This window comes from Giraffa tippelskirchi, chromosome 2 (genome assembly GCF_054371585.1).
Source record: "Giraffa tippelskirchi isolate mGirTip1 chromosome 2, T2T-mGirTip1v1.2.pri, whole genome shotgun sequence".
Lineage (NCBI taxonomy): Eukaryota > Metazoa > Chordata > Mammalia > Artiodactyla > Giraffidae > Giraffa > Giraffa tippelskirchi.
Window position 1 is genome coordinate 36,885,733 of NC_137276.1, and position 16,617 is coordinate 36,902,349.

General features: G+C 38.2%; 1 protein-coding gene across 2 annotated transcripts in view; it reads right to left on the reverse strand.

Moving 5' to 3' along the window:
- The window catches only part of HECTD2 (HECT domain E3 ubiquitin protein ligase 2), a 74,558-nt gene that overhangs the window by 55,015 nt on the left and 2,926 nt on the right, over positions 1-16,617 (reverse strand). For both annotated transcript variants that reach the window (XM_081555045.1, XM_081555034.1), the window contains exon 2: positions 567-696. In XM_081555045.1, the coding sequence (XP_081411171.1) occupies positions 567-696 (130 nt within the window). The remainder of the gene's footprint in view (positions 1-566; positions 697-16,617) is intronic.

The window sequence follows — 16,617 nt, forward strand, 5'->3', positions numbered from 1 at the left end:
GTCAGGCTCCCTAATCAAACGTTCTTATTCATGAATTTTGTATGTTATTCTCTTACTCTAGGTAACAGTTACCTAAATATAATGATTTTGCTCCTTTCTGTAAATATTTATAGAGCTTTTTTTTTATTGTATTGTCTAACTAGACCTAGTAGAACAATGCTGAATAATTACAATCTACTTAAAAATTAAAAAAAAATTTTATGTTGGAGCATAGCTGGTTAACAATATTGTGATAGTTTCAGGTGGACAAGAAAGGGACTTAGCCATACATACACATGTATCTATTCTCCCCCAAAATCCCTTCCCATCCAGGCTGCCACATAGCATTGAGCAGAGTTCTCTGTGCTATAAGTAGGTCCATATTTGTTACCTATTTTAAATAGTAGCAGTGTGCACATGTTCATCCCAAACTACCTATCTCTCTCCTCCATTCTTCCCCCTGGCAACCATAAGTTAAAATCTACTTATTTAATATTTCATTAATATACTTTCAGCCAAGATATATAGACTGTGTATACTTTTAATAATGGTAATTACATTTATTTTAAAATTTTTAAATCTTTTACCATTCTTGATGTTAGGGAAAACAAGATGTGTAGGTGAACTTCTGTTTTCAGTGGCTTCTTTCTTTTGGTTAACAGTTGAAATAAAGCTGCTGAAAGTAGAAATCTGGCCTTTGAATCCTCTGTCCAAACCCTAAAAATAGAAAAGTTAACACTGCAGCATAATTCCTACTAGGTATATTTAATTTTACTGTAAAAATCATAAACATTTATAATAGAGATTTTAGTTTGATAACAGATGCATGATAGATAAAACATGTATATAATATTGACTTACCTTTTCTAGGACCAAATTGTTTTAAGTACAAAATGAAAATAGTCATACTATCTAATGACTTATAAGTTGACAGAGTTTGGAACTGGGGATAATAACAGAACCTTCCTCACAGGGTTATTGTGAGGTTTACCTGAGATAATGTGTGTAAAGCAAATGAGTTTTCTTGTCTTCTGATGCAACTTTAAAAGTTCAGGTAAAAAGATAAACCCTTTAGAGTTCATTTCTCTCTAAATATGTGATTGGACTTTCAGTATAAGGGGATTAAAAAAAAATAGGGCTAAGCAACTTAAGTGCAAATAACAGAGCAATCTTCCTATAGCATAGAATCTATCCATTAACGTACTTTCTGCAAAATAATACCTATAAAATTCACAATATATAATCAATGTGCACTTTAATCATAAATAAAATCACATTACCAGTTCAATACTCAGTTATAAAGCTAGCTCAGGGCTTATTCTCAATTCTTAGCTCTTTACAACTTACACTATATTTCAGTTTCCAGATGCTTAATCAAACACAGTAGTTAAATTCTTCCCTAACATTCACTTTTTTACACTTAAAGTATGTAATTTCTTTGCCTTCAGAGGAGACAGTTTCTTTTTCATTTTCTTCTACATTTACCAGACTGATTTTCACTTACCTTTTCAGAATTAGCTCAGGTGCCATGTAGCAAAAATATACACTCACCAAATACTTACTCTCCCACATCACCCACTCTCTTACAGCTAAATGAAACTATCTGATTAATTCTAACAGGCTACAAGTGGAAGTGATGTTGGCCATGTGTGGACCAGAAAGTACTAATGCATTTAAGGCCGATGGTAAAATCACCAGCTCCTTTTTCTTCTCTCACTATGACAATCACAGAGGCTATGAGCCGAGATGTGAGAGCATCCATTGGCTTAGGTCCCCAAATGGCTATGTGGAGCAGAGGCACTGATGACCAACAGTGGCTTATACAATTAATAATAAATGCACCTTTAGAATTTTCAAACACTGAAACTTGGGACAACTTTGTAAATGCAGTCTAACCCATTCTGTCATAACTTCTCTGCAAAGCATTTTCTGGTGGCCACCATTTCCACAAAAATCAATCACTCTTATTTATGCTTGGGATTTACTTAACTTATTCTACTGAAATTATGATTGTTTATATACTGGCCCTTCATGTTGGACTTGAAATTTCTTATTCATCACAGAGCTTGACATCCAGTGAATCCTGTACACAGATCTTACACTTCAGAGTAAATTTACTTTTCTTTTAAAGAGATTAGTATAGAAAATAACCCAGAAAAAAATCAGATACACAGAATTTAAAAGTTTCTAGACTTGAGACTTTTTAGAAATTAGCTATCTAACCCCTTTATTTCACAGATGAGGAAAATAGTATTGAGACTCACCTAAAGTCATTCAGCTAACAACCAACATAAATGTGATGGGCACTAAATGAGAACTTGAAGAATGCTTCCATAAGGAAAGTACATGTATGCACTTCTGTGTATGCAACATCTTCGGTTGCTCACAGAATATGTTTTTTGTTGTTGTTGTTGTTAGCTTGTTTGCTTTTTGGCTAGATTTAGGCTTAGTGAATTCTGAATCATATTTCTGTTAGGATTAGCCTATATGATCCAGCCTACAAAAGTTAAACAACTGAAATAAAGTCATCTTCTAACAGATGTAGGATATGAGTCTGAAGTTTCAGAATCACAGACAATATCAACAAGGGTCTTGTACAGAGCCTATGACACACTGGATGTTCCATAAATGATTACTCTTATGACAACAACACTTAAAACAAGTCATGTACTGAGTGCTTGGTATATGCATACTACTAATTATAATAGGTGTTTTAATACAACATTTCTATGAGTTATATATTTACACCCCATCTTACAAATGAGGAATCTGAAGTACCACACTGAAGTTCACAGAGCTGGAAAGTGGGTCATTCAAGTCTGAATGACCTTGCTCACTACAGTAGCTATCACTTATTAAGAGTTGAGCAAGTAAGTGTGTTCCACATATCAGCCTGTTTTCACAACCCTTGTGGTTGATATTCTCTTCTCTACTTTTATAGATATATGCCGAATGAAATTTAACAGCTTTGGGAGCAACTCACCTAACTAGAGGAAATCAACGTAAGTGGAAAAACTAACTGTACTTTAGGGAACCCTCTGATATCCTAGCAATCTGGGAAAGGCTCAGTATTTTATTTTATTTTCCTCCTCTTTCTTCTACCCATTTTGCTTGATTCACTTGTGGAATCTTCAAATAATAATTAAAAAACCCACAAGTGACTGATTGAATCAACAAAAGCATTTAACAACTATCAGTTCTAATCTCTAACAGATTTATAATGTAGATTCCCAAGGAGGAGGGACAAAATTGGAGAAAAAGATTAATAAAAGAGTGATACGCAATGCTTTTCTATAAAAGTCTTAGTAAATTACATACTTTGCATAACTTTGGTAAATTAAAACATTATGCTCAAGTTCACAGAACTGATTAGAAAAATAAAATAACCCATACATTTGAAAAAGTATTATCATTCCTTGCTATAAATATTATGATGCTTAAGTAAGAACTGTATTAACTTCTGGGGCCAATTTTGTTTATTTGTATGTTTTGTCCTATCAAAACATCTTAAATAATAATGGGAATGAATGTCAAATTTGATATACATATATTTCATTTATGCATGAGAGTTGATAAAAGTAACCAATCTATAAAATGAGGTCAATGAATGGCCCCTTGGAACTTTGTTATGTTGCTGTTGTTTAGTCACTAAGTCATGTCCAACTCTTTGCAACCCCATGGACTGTAGCCCACCAGGCTCCTCTGTCCATGGGATTTTCAGGCAAGAATACTGAGTGTGTTGCCATTTCCTTCTCCAGAGGATCTTCCTAATGCAGGGATCGAACTTACATCTCCTGTATTGGCAGGTGGGTTCTTTACCACTAACCCACCAGGGAAGCCCAGAACTTTGTTAACTTAGCTGTAAATATTTACAATAAATTAATATACCAAAGGTTTTTTCATTGATAACTGTCATTGATGTTATCTAAGATTGAGCAACTTAGAGGATTTAAAGAGCAGTACAGAATCAGAAAGGGAGAATGGTCCAGTGAGGTGAGACTGTAAAGATAGGCAGGGATAATACTATGAAGCTTTCAGGACAGGGAGTATAGACTCTATCCTGGAAGGGGATAGGGAACAGTAGTGGAGGACTTGTAAGAAGGGCATGACATAATTATATCTGTATCTTAGGAAAATCACTGTCAGTAGGTGTAGGGAATAGACTGGAGGGGAGCAATACTAGAAAGATACATCACGTCTATTTGCTGGGAAAAATAAGTCTAAACTGAGAAAGGAGTTAAAGGAAATGAAGAAGAATGACAGCCTGGGCCAAAGTTATGGCAAAATAGCAAGAGTTATTTCAGGTCATAATGAAAATCAGAGAACCCTTCGATAAACTACAAAATAAATGAAATGAACAATGTAAACTGCTTTATTGCAAATTTCAGGAAAAATACTTTGACACCTCACCATAAAGAAGAGGGCATATGATTAAAGACTATTGACTATGCCAAAGCCTCCTGAGAAACCTGTATGCAGGTCAAGAAGCAACAGTTAGAACTGGACATGGAACAACAGACTGGTTCCAAATTGGGAAAGGAGTATGTCAAGGCTGCATATTGTCACCCTGCTTATTTAACTTATATGCAGAGTACATCATGAGAAACACTGGACTGGATGAAGCACAAGCTGGAATCAAGATTGCCGGGAGAAATATCAATAACCTCAGATATGTAGATGACACCACCCTTTTGGCAGAAAGTGAAGAAGAACTAAACAGCCTCTTGATGATAGTTAAAGAGGAGAGTGAAAAATTTGGCTTAAAACTCAACATTCAGAAAACTAAGATCATGGCATCTGGTCCCATCACTTCATGGCAAATGGGGAACCAACGGAAACAGTGGCTGACTTTATTTTTCTGGGCTCCAAAATCACTGCAGATGGTGACTGCAGCCATGAAATTAAAAGATGCTTGCTCCTTGGAAGAAAAGTTATGACCAACCTAGACAGCATATTAAAAAGCAGAGACATTACTTCACCAACAAAGGTCCATCTAGTTAAAGCTATGGTTTTTCCAGTAGTCATGTATGGATGTGAGTTGGACTATAAAGAAAGCTGAGTGCCAAAGAATTGATGCTTTTGAACTGTGGTGTTGGAGAAGACTCTTGAGAGTCCCTTGGACTGCAAGGAGATCCAACCAGTCCATCCTAAAGGAAATCAGTCCTGAATATTCATTGGAAGGACTCATGTTGAAGCTGAAACTCCAATACTTTGGCCACCTGATGCAAAGAGCTGACTCATCTGAAAAGACCCTGATGCTGGGAAAGATTGAAAGTGAGAGGAGAAGGGGATGACAGAGGATGAGATGGCTGAATGGCATCACCGACTCAATGGACGTGAGTTTGAGTAAACTCCGGGAGTTGGTGATAGACAGGGAGGCCTGGTGTGCTGCAGTCCAAGGGGTCGCAAAGAGTTGGACACGACTGAGCGACCGAACTGAACTGAAGAACTGAAGAAAATTCTAGACTGGGTTATATAAACATATTTGTGGAATGACTAGAAAAGGAACCAATGGTCACTAGGCAAAAGTATGCGTCTCAAGCCAAAATAATGTAATTTTTCTAGGTGACAGGGTTATCATTATGCTACTGTCATGTGGCAACTGCTATGCAAAACTAGTATAAGGGCAAAACCATGGAAACACTGGCAAATATGACATGAGCTGACAAAGAACATGAAGAATGAATGACCAAAAAAGATAAGAAATCTATGAGAAGATCATGTGTTAAAAATGAAGGAAGGATCATCAAGAAAAAAGTGGTCAGCAATGTTGAACAATGAACAGTGGCTAGGTCGAAAGTGTGCCTACTAGAATGTGCAGCTGTGAAATCTTGGGGACAAAGATACAACAGATTCTGGGGAGAAACTGCCAGTAATGGTGGTAGAGACTGTATGAAATAGATTGGCAAATGAATGGGAAGTCAGGAGGTGAAAGCACTGAGTAGGATTTGCTCTGTCCAGAAGCTTTATGGAAGGATCCAAAGATGTGAGGGAAGATACACTGAGCATGTTATCATGGCTGCCAAATGCAGGGTTCGTTTCTATCGACCCCAGAGCATTACTGCTATTCTTTGTGTAGCAAAGGCCACAGATTGGAGCAGAGTCAGGCACTCAACCAAAAGGCAGCCATCTGTCGAATGGGTGGCCACACATTAGGTGGCCTGGCATACAGGACATTGATGCTTCCTAATATGTCAATCAGAGGAGGTCTTTCCAGATTTCAGATGGAGGAATATGGAAAAGAGCAAGCAGCCAAGAATGAGAGAATAGCAGACGCACAGAGAGCAGCTGGTCTCTGTTCCTGCCTGCTATCTATGTATGTTATTTCCATAAATCCCCCTTTTCCAAAAGGAGGCATATATGGCCTGATTTTCTGTACCTTGTGATCAAAAAAGCTTAAGATGAGAAAAAAAATCCTTGGTCTGATAAGTCTATTGCATGTAACATGACTGTGCCCTTGATACTTCATACTTGAGATGACAGGAAATAAATCATGGACAATTTCACAGGCTGACAGTGTACTACAGATAAATAAGAACAAACTCTCAAAATAGCAGTTGCCCCACACTAACTTGCCCAAGAGAAACCTTCCCATAGCCTAACACTTCCATGAGAACGCAGGGTTGCATGTTGTACAATGGTAAACCGATTAAAAACTAGAGAATCAAGATGCTATTGAGTGCTAATAGGACATGAGTAAATTAAAGGTCAGGGAACATTACAAGTTCCATTCTAAGAACTGGATCTACCACCGTTATTACATCTGGTTCCCCGAGGAGTTTTATCTATGAGCAACTGTTGTCTATGAGTCCTAAGGAAGTAACACACTAGAGATGACATCCTGGAATGTGGCCAGCCTACAAACAGTGGGCTGCATGTGTTGAAGAAAAGATAGTAGCGGGATACCCAACCAGCTGTTACAGAGGAAGAAGAAGTACAAATAGGGAACACAGGGGGAAAGAGACACTGAGAATTCATTGAGGAGAAAAACTCAAAATACACCTAGCGTAATAAATAAGACTTGACTCTCTCTCTAGGTAGAGGCTGACCACGAATTTAACAAACAGCTGAAAAATTTTATGTGGTAATTGCAAAACTAATCAAAGATCATATTTCTTTCAAGTAGCTAACATAGACCTCAATGGTCTTTTTGTCTATATAATCATACAGATTATATGTAAGATTATAATATAGTTTCAAGAATTAAATACAATTTCAAAAAATTAAATAGAATTAAATTAAATGGGATACCTGTTTTGCCTGTTAATCTATAATTAAATACTGCTGACCTTATTTTAAATTTTAATACATGAGCTCCTACTTTCAACATTTACTGAGGAACTGACTACATCTGAGTTAAATTTCTGATTTATCATATTTTTCTATTAGAGGTCAATAAGAAGGATACTCATGGTTTTCCATCATAGCTTTTATTTTTTATATTGAATACCAAGTTCTTTTTATATTCAAAATTCTAATAAAAGTTACTTTGGTCATCTTCTAGTCCACCAAAAGCTGCCTTAGAAAATAAAACATTTTCATTCACATTCTAAACCAATCTTGTTTTTTTTTGGTCACACTGCACAGCATGTGGGATCATAGTTTCCTGATGATGGATTGAACTTGTGCCTCCTGTAGTGGAAGTGGCTGAGTCCTAACCACTGGGTATTTCCTAAATCAATCTTTGATAAAAGAATAACTGCTGTTTCTGTTCCATCGTGAAACACTTTTTAAAACCAAAATATCTTATTATATTAGAGTCTTTGAGGTGAAATATTTTAAAATGTATACACAATTCATTATTTTGTACTGTTTACAAAATTCATTATTCCTAACATTCATTGACTATTTATGCTAAAGCCTTTGACTGTGTGGATCACAACAGTAGAAAATTCTTAGAGATGGGAATACCAGACCACTGTACCTGTCTCCTGAGAAACGTATATGCTGGTCAAGAAGCAACAGTTAGAACTAGACATGGAAAAACTGACTGGTTCAAAACTGGGAAAGGAGTACGCCAAGGCTGCATATTGTCTCCCTGCTTATTTAACTTCTATGGGGAGTACATCATGTGAAATGTGGGGTTGGATGAATCACAGACTGGAATCAAGATTGCCGGTAGAAATATCAACAACATCACACATGCAGACGATACCACTCTAATGGCAGAAAAGTGAAGAGGAACTAAAGAGCCTCTTGATGAAGGTGAAAGAGGAGAGTGAAAAACCTGGCTTGAAACTCAACATTAAAAAACTAAGATCATGGCATCCAGTGCCATCACTTCATGGCAAATAGATGGGGAAAAAGCGGAAGTGGCGACAGATTTTATTTTCTTGGGTTCCAAAATCACTGCAGACAGTGATTGCAGCTATGAAATTAAAAGATGCTTGCTCCTTGGAAGAAAAGCTACAACAAACCTAGACAACATATTCAAAGAGACATCCCTTTACTGACAAAGGTCCATATAGTCAAAGCTAAGGTTTTTCCAGTAGTCATATAAGGATGTGAGAGCTGGACCATAAAGAAGGCTGAGCGCTGAAGAATTGATCCTCTTTGAATTGTGGTGCTGGAGGAAACTCTTGAGAGTCACTTGGACAGCAAGGAGATCAAACCAGTCAATCCTAAAGGAAATCAACCCTGAATATTCATTGGAAGTGCTGATGCTGAAGCTGAAGCTCCAATTCTTTGGCCACCTAAGGTGAAGAGCTGACTCACTGGAAAAGACCCCAAAGCTGGGAAAGATTGAGGGCAGGAGGAGAAGAGGGCGACAGAAGATGAGATGGTTATACAGTATTACCAACTCAATGGACATGACCTTGAGCAAACTCTGGGAGATGGTGGAGGAAAGAGGAGCCTGGCATGCTGCAGTCTATGTGGTCACAAAGAGTTGGACATGACTTAGTGACTGAAAAGCAAACATAAACTACCAACTTTGCAAATAGCTGTAAATGTTAGCATTTTAAGCCATATCAAGTGAAAATTAATGCTGTATTCTAGCTATTATATAGGTCAGATTGGCAGAAGTTTTATTTACTATAGAGATAATACACTCAAATGCACAGGTAGATGGATTCTACATAGAGTTGTCTGGTTTGGCTGGTGATACAAAATTGTCATACAGGATCCAGTCACCAGCATATGTTAAATTATGTTCGGTAGCTTTATTTGAGAAGAGATGTACATATTTCAGAAAATGCTCCATGCAATAAATAAATGGGTATTCTAAAATGTCCAAAAACACTTGGCTAGCTGGGAAATTCACTTATGTGGAATACCTGTCATCGGTAATACAGAACAAAAAGCACTAATGGTAATAATACAAAGGAAACTCTAGATACATTAGCATAGTGGGAAACCTGTATGCAGGTCAGGAAGCAACAGTTAGAACTGGACATGAAACAACAGACTAGTTCCAAACAGGAAAAGGAGTACGTCAAGGTTGTATATTGTCACCCTGCTTATTTAACTTATATGCAGAGTACATCATGAGAAATGCTGGGCTGGTAGAAATACAAGCTGGAATCAAGATTGCCAGGAGAAATATCAATAACCTCAGATATGCAGACGATATCACCCTTATGGCAGAAAGCGAAGAAGAACTAAAGAGCCTCTTGATGAAAGTGAAAGAGGAGGGTGAAAAAGTTGGCTTAAAGCTCAACATCCAGAAAACTAAGATCATGGTATCTGGTCCCATCACTTCACGGCAAATAGATGGGGAAACAGTGGAAACAGTGGCTGACTTTATTTTTCTGGGCTCCAAAATCACTGCAGATGGTGATTGCAGCCATGAAATTAAAAGACGCTTACTCCTTGGAAGGAAAGTTATGACCAACCTAGACAGCATATTGAAAAGCAGAGACATTATTTTGTCAACAAAGGTCCATATAGTCAAGGCTATGGTTTTTCCAGTAGTCATGTATGGATGTGAGAGTTGGACTGTGAAGAAAGCTGAGCACCAAAGAATTGATGCTTTTGAACTGTGGTGTTGGAGAAGACTCTTGAGAGTCCCTTGGACTGCAAGGAGATCCAACCAGTCCATCCTAAACGAAATCAGTCCTGAATATTCATTGGAAGGACTGATGTTGAAGCTGAAACTCCAATACTTTGGCCACCTGATGCGAAGAGCTGACTCATTTGAAAAGACCCTGATGCTGGGAAAGATTGAGGGCAGGAGGAGAAGGGGACAACAGAGGATGAGATGGTTGGATGGCATCACCGACTCAAGCGACATGGGTTTGGGTGAACTCCAGGAGTTGGTGATGGACTGGGAGGCCTGGCGTACTGTGGTTCATGGGATTGCAGAGAGTCGGACACGACTGAGAGACTGAACTGAACTTTCAAACTTTCTGGTTTCAGGACCTCTTTACATTCTTAAAAATTATTATATGTATGTACTCATTCCTGTTTAAATAGCAATAAATCCATTTACGGACAACAACCATTTTCCCAACAAACAAAAATCAGTGAGAGGAGTGACATGGCTTACATTTTGCAAAACGGTTTTTATATTTGTTTCTGCATTCAATTTGTTGCAATATCATCTGTCACATAGAAAACTACACTGTACACTAGAGAAAAGGAGTGAGAACAAGACAACACAAATAAGATCCTACTATCATTACAAAGGTAGTGCTGACCTCATGGATATCTTAAAGGATACTGAGGATCACATGTTGAGGACTGCTATAGTAGGAATAAACAGTAATCAGCACTAAGAATGAATCTAAGAACTCTTGGGAGAACAAGAAGACAATATTTAAATCTGCTCTAATACAAGCCACATGTAGCTGTTGAGAACTTGAAATGTGCTGCTGCTGCTGCTGCTAAGTCGCTTCAGTCGTGTCCGACTCTGTGCGACCCCACAGACGGCAGCCCACTAGGCTCCACCGTCCCTGGGCTTCTCCAGGCAAGAATACTGGAGTGGGTTGCCATTTCCTTCTCCAATGCATGAAAGTGAAAAGTGAAAGTGAAGTCACTCAGTCGTGTCCAACTCGTAGCGACCCCATGGACTGCAGCCTACCAGGCTCCTCTGTCCATGGGATTTTCCAGGCAAGAGTATTGGAGTGGGGTGCCATTGCCTTCTCCTGAAATGTGCTAGTAAGTGTAAAATACACAGTTTTCAAACACTTAGTATGAAAAAGAGGTAAAATATCTCATTAAGTGTCCATACTGATTAAATATTGAAATGGTTAAGTTTCTGGATATACTGGAATAAAAAACATGCTATTAAATTTTATTTTACCTCTTTTTATTATCTTTAATTAGCTATTAGAAAAATTAAAATTACATATGTGGTTCACATTATATTTCTACTGGACAGAGCTGATATAAATGAAAACATACTTTCCTAAACTAGATCCAGTCCAACATACAATCTTAGGAAACAGGACAGAATTATTATTTTGATTCATCATTTCTCTGCATCATTCTGGAGAAAAAGATCTGATGTAGCAAATGTAAACATGGAATAATATGTAGATGAAGAATCAAAGACATCTGAAGGAATAAAATCTGAGTTTCTTGCTTTGGTCATTTCAGATATGTATACAGGGACAATGGCAATTTCTACACTTTTGGCCACACCTCAGTGAAATTTATTTTTTAAACCCAAAGGTAAATAGTTTGGCAACATATTGTGTGTGCCAAGTTGGTTCAGTAGTGTGACTCTTTGAGACTCTATGGCCTATAGCCTGCCTGGCTCGTCTTTCCATGGGATTCTCTAGCCAAGTATGAATACTTGAGTGGGTTGCCATGCCCTCCTCCAGGGGATCTTTCTGACCCAGGGATTGAACCCTCGTCTCTTATGTCTCCTGTACTGGCAGGTGGGTTCTTCACCATTAGCGCCACCTGGGAAGCCTGGCAATACATTCAGTGCTCCTACTATAAAGCAGAGATCCTTCAGCCTTATGAGTACACGGAATACCTATGATACACAGAAAAAAACCTACAAAAGACTGAATGGCTTCCTGAGATACTGAGCAAAGGTTTCTGTGTCAGAAGACTGGTGAACAAAGTACATTTATACATTTTAAGTTAAAGAGTCACCAGGGAAGCCCTTTAGCATTGACTATACTGCTTTACCAACTTTTAAAATAAACTGACCTAAACTACCTGTTAGGGCCACACTAGATGAGAGGCCTCAACTGTATTTAGGGTCTAACAAAGGAGACTATTTTAGGCCTTGTTCCTAGGTAAAGAAATTTTACTTTTCTTTTTTGTATGTTTTCACAGTTCCCTATTAGGATGCTGGGTTATAAAATCAGTGCTCTACCTCCTTCTATTAAGATGTGAAAAGTTGGCTCCTTTCAAGGTGTGAACCTTCCTCCTCCCAACTAAAAGGCACCAACCCAAGTTAAATTGTTTTCTTTAAGTGATATAAACCACAACTTTCAAGGGAGACTAGGAAGGACGGGGATTCTGAAACAAAATTTCAACACCAAAAAAATCACAATGCAATTGATCTTATAGATAACTGAAAATTAACTCTACTTCATACAAAGAAATGTTAGTCCTGAAGCTCAGAAATTTCAGTGTTTGCTTATCAGGAAGGCAATGTGTCTTAGGAGATTTTATTATTTTACAACATAGGAAAAAAAAGAAATTATACCAACAGATTACCCTTATACAGAAAAATGCTATTTTTAAACTGTGTGATTTAATGAACTCACAATTCTCAATTTATTGTTCTTTAAAAAAAAAGGATCAAAACCAAGTTAATTTGAAACAAAGTTTTCTTTAATGACTAGCTTCAAACTTCAGACTGATTTTTCAATTAGGCTGAATTAGTAAAATTTCAATAATTTCTATTTTTAAAAGGCACATTTATCTATTATAATTATTCCCCTCAAAATGTTTCTTGACTGCTTAGCAGTTATAAGTTAGCAAGTTATAAATATCAACTTAGCAACAACTAGTTATTCATATAAGGCTTAGCAATCGAACACTTTTAAAGTGCAAGAAGGTATCCTGATAATAAGGTAAAATGTAGAAAAACACAAATTTTCCAGAGGTTTCTCAGCTCTACCCACTTCCTTGTCATATTCTGTTGATCTTTCTCTACTCTCTCTTCCTCAATTCAAGTAAATATAAGCAAATTAATTTCCAAACAATATGCCAAAATAAGCTGCTACCCTGGGACACCAGCAGTACCCCTTTCTGAAGCCATCACTTTTCCCTTTCAAAAAAATTCTTCTGAACCCAGGAATACCCCAGCCCTGAAGACTTCAGAGAGCGCAGGATACCTTTTAAATCAGAGGGCGTGTGTGTGAGCATGTGTGTGGAGTGCAGGAAGAGGAGGGAGGTGCATTGGTAAAGGTAATATCTACAGAGTAGTACAGGTAATATCTACAGAAAAGATTGTAAAGGGAAGTACCATCCCCACAGGATAGATTAGAAAGGGAGCTACAAAGAGCAAGGCAGGATCATGTTGGACCGGCTTCCCTTGTGGCTCAGTGGTAAAGAATCTGCCTGCCAATGCAAAAGACTCAGGTTCGATCCCTGGGTAAGGAAATACCCTGGAGAAGGAAATGGCAATGCACTCCAGTATTCTCACCTGGGAAATCCCATGGACAGAGGAGCCTGGAGGGCTACAGTACATAGGGTTGCAGAAGAGTTGGACACAGCCTAACTAAATAACATACTGGACACTTTGGGAAGTTCTCTTGTTCATAACTTACAATGACCATTTTTCTTCAGTTGTTAAATATAGTCATTATTTGTGTCCTAACACCCTGAACTAATTATGAAAGGGAGGATAAGCAGGCAACTACAATATGGCTTCAAAGTTTAAAAAAAAGAGTGGACAAATGACTTTAAAAGTCACTCAAAATTAAACACACTCTGGCTAAGTATTTATATAGGTACAGCCCTCCCTTTCTGTGTCTTAAAGACTCTCTGGTCACTTCTTTAATGAGACTGCTTTATTTTACATAGAATTTAATGATACATTAATACCATAATGAAAACTGATATTATCAGATACATATTTCTCTCCTAAATAGTTCTATCTCTAGTAACAAAGTTTTGAACAAATTTGTCCCTGGACCACATCCTCTTTTCTAATCTAAGAAATACTGCTATAGGTGGGGGTTCTCTGAACCACACGGACCCTGACCACAGACAGAGAGTACATGGAGTAAGGGAAAGAGCATGGGGTTTTTTTTGAGGCAGAAAAGTCTCAGCTGAAACCGAGTTCTGCCCCCTTACTAGTCATTTTATCCTCTGGCAAGGTATACCATATGTAACCTGACTCTAAGATTGCAGTCTGTGTGAACTGGGAACAGAATCTTCCTCATGATCAGAATGATCAAGTGGTTAGTGATGAATTTTGGTTGAACTAAGTGACTAGATGAGAGACATATGGACAATGTTTAGCACAGAGAACGTACTAAATAAATAGTAGCAATCGTTTGTATTATTTATATGTATTTCACATATGGATACATGATGTATTTTTTAAATACCTGTGGTTTATTAAATTGCTTAAGACATCTTCACCACAACAACCTTTATTCTTCCCTATCTCAACTCTTGTTGAGAAAAGGTACAAGATTTTCCAAAAATAAGACTCTTCCAAACACCTAGATGGGCAAGTTTTATCAAAGTTCACATATACATATGTTTATTTGGAGTGCTATTGGCTGGACTGCCTTTTTACGTAAATGTTTTCCTCTGAGAGAATTCATCTGCAAACTTTAGAATTCTTTTCCTTTATTAATCTTCCTTCTCTTTCATTCCACTAGATTCCACTTTGTAGGGATTCTTCCATCCCTTACACCTTATCACATGGCCATGACCCTAGTGGATGCTCCATCATCTCTTGTACGAACTGCAAAGCTCCTTCCTTGCCCTCTTTCTCCTCCCTCCTCCAGTCTAACTACCTCTAATCACTTCCACTAATTTCATTCTGTTTTTCCTTTATTTAGGAAACTCCAATGGTTCCCTGCGAAGCACAGAAAAAAACAAGTCCCAAGTTCCCTGCCTGCTGATCTGGTCCAGCCCCCATGCAATCTCACTTACCTCCCACAAGTTGCCAGCATGCTTCCATTGGGTTGACTTTATTACTCCCTAATTCTTCCCTTTAAGCCTTGTTCACGTTCTTTTCCCACTTGCTTTTGCCCATCCAAATCCTATCACCCTTCAATGGCCAGCCAGCTTAAATAATTACTGCTGCTTGAAGGCCTTTCTTCACAGTTCTGCACTCACTGATTTCCTTTCTCTGATTTCCTAGAGCGCAAATTGTTTCTATGGCACATGGTGGCTTTTACACATTGCTTTGCTTTGTTGGGTTTTTCTGTGTTAGCTCTGCCTACCCTGAGGCAGAAATCTATTTTTCTTTTTTAAACTTTGCGTTTTCTGTAGCATCTAACCCAAAGCTAAACATAATAGAGGTTCAATAAGTGGTAGTTACATTATGGCCCAGCATATCCATCAAGCCAGGTGACACACCCCTGATAGAACCTGTACAAACTTCTCATTTTTATTACTGGACTTCCTACCAAATCCTCTCCACATACCTCAAGACTTGCTCTTACCTTCCCCCTACTTGACAAATCTCCTGACCTTCACTGTGGGCAAACTTTCCCTTTCCATCCTAAACTGATTTCCTCCATTTCCCTTCACTGCCCTGACCTAAGTCAAGTATAGCTCTTTCTTGAACCCACTTCATTTCTCATAAACCTATGCCATGGAGAATTTCCCCTTCTCTTCTCACCTGATTTAAATGATAAAGTAGACAGACTCATCTTCACTTATAACTATTATTTGCTCCTCTTTTGACCCTTTCCTCCTTCCCCATTCACCAATTTTTTCTAACTTCCATATTACACCAGCAACTAATTTATAATATTCTTCTCCAGTTCAATCTGTCAACTTCAGTAAATACTTACATCATTAGTCCTTCATATTTTCTACTCCCCCTAGCTCTCTGGGCCTGCATCACTTTTCCACAGCAGCAAGGCCAAACCCCAAACACTGACAGGCTTCTGAGGGCTCTATCTTGGGCCCTTGAGCCACTCTAACTAGGAACCACATTAACTGTCATTTCTCTCAATTCCCCACTACATCTGATTTCTGTTGTGTCTCATTCACTTAACCTGTACCTTTCACTATTCCATTTCAAATGCTGCTCCATAAACTAAGCAGACTTGGGGCAGTGTAGTTAAAATACAGACTCCAAGGAACTTTTAATTCAGCATACAGAGCATCAATTTTCAATCTTAGCTACACCTGGGAATTAAAAAAAAAAAAAAATAGGTCCCTGAGCCCCACTCCCAGAAATTGATCTAACTGGCCTGCATCTGGGCCTGAGCAATGACGGCTTCAAAAGTTCCCATTCCCCCGTGCAGCAGAAGTTGAGAACTGGTGAGCAAAGGTGAGATCTAGGAACCGGGACTTCACCAAGCTACCAAGGGATCCTGGTGGTCAGTCAGGTTTGAAACCACCATGTTAGGCACTTCCTGGCTAGAATGGACTTCCTGCATGCTTAGGAAGTTGTAGGATCATCACGTTAGGGTTGTTTTTTCCGGCACCCTCAATTCCACTTCTGCACCTTTTAAAAAAAATTTCTGGGATACAGTCCCAACTCTTCAAGTGTAATCACGGTCATCATAACCTGGCATTCTACTTATTTTAGGGAGC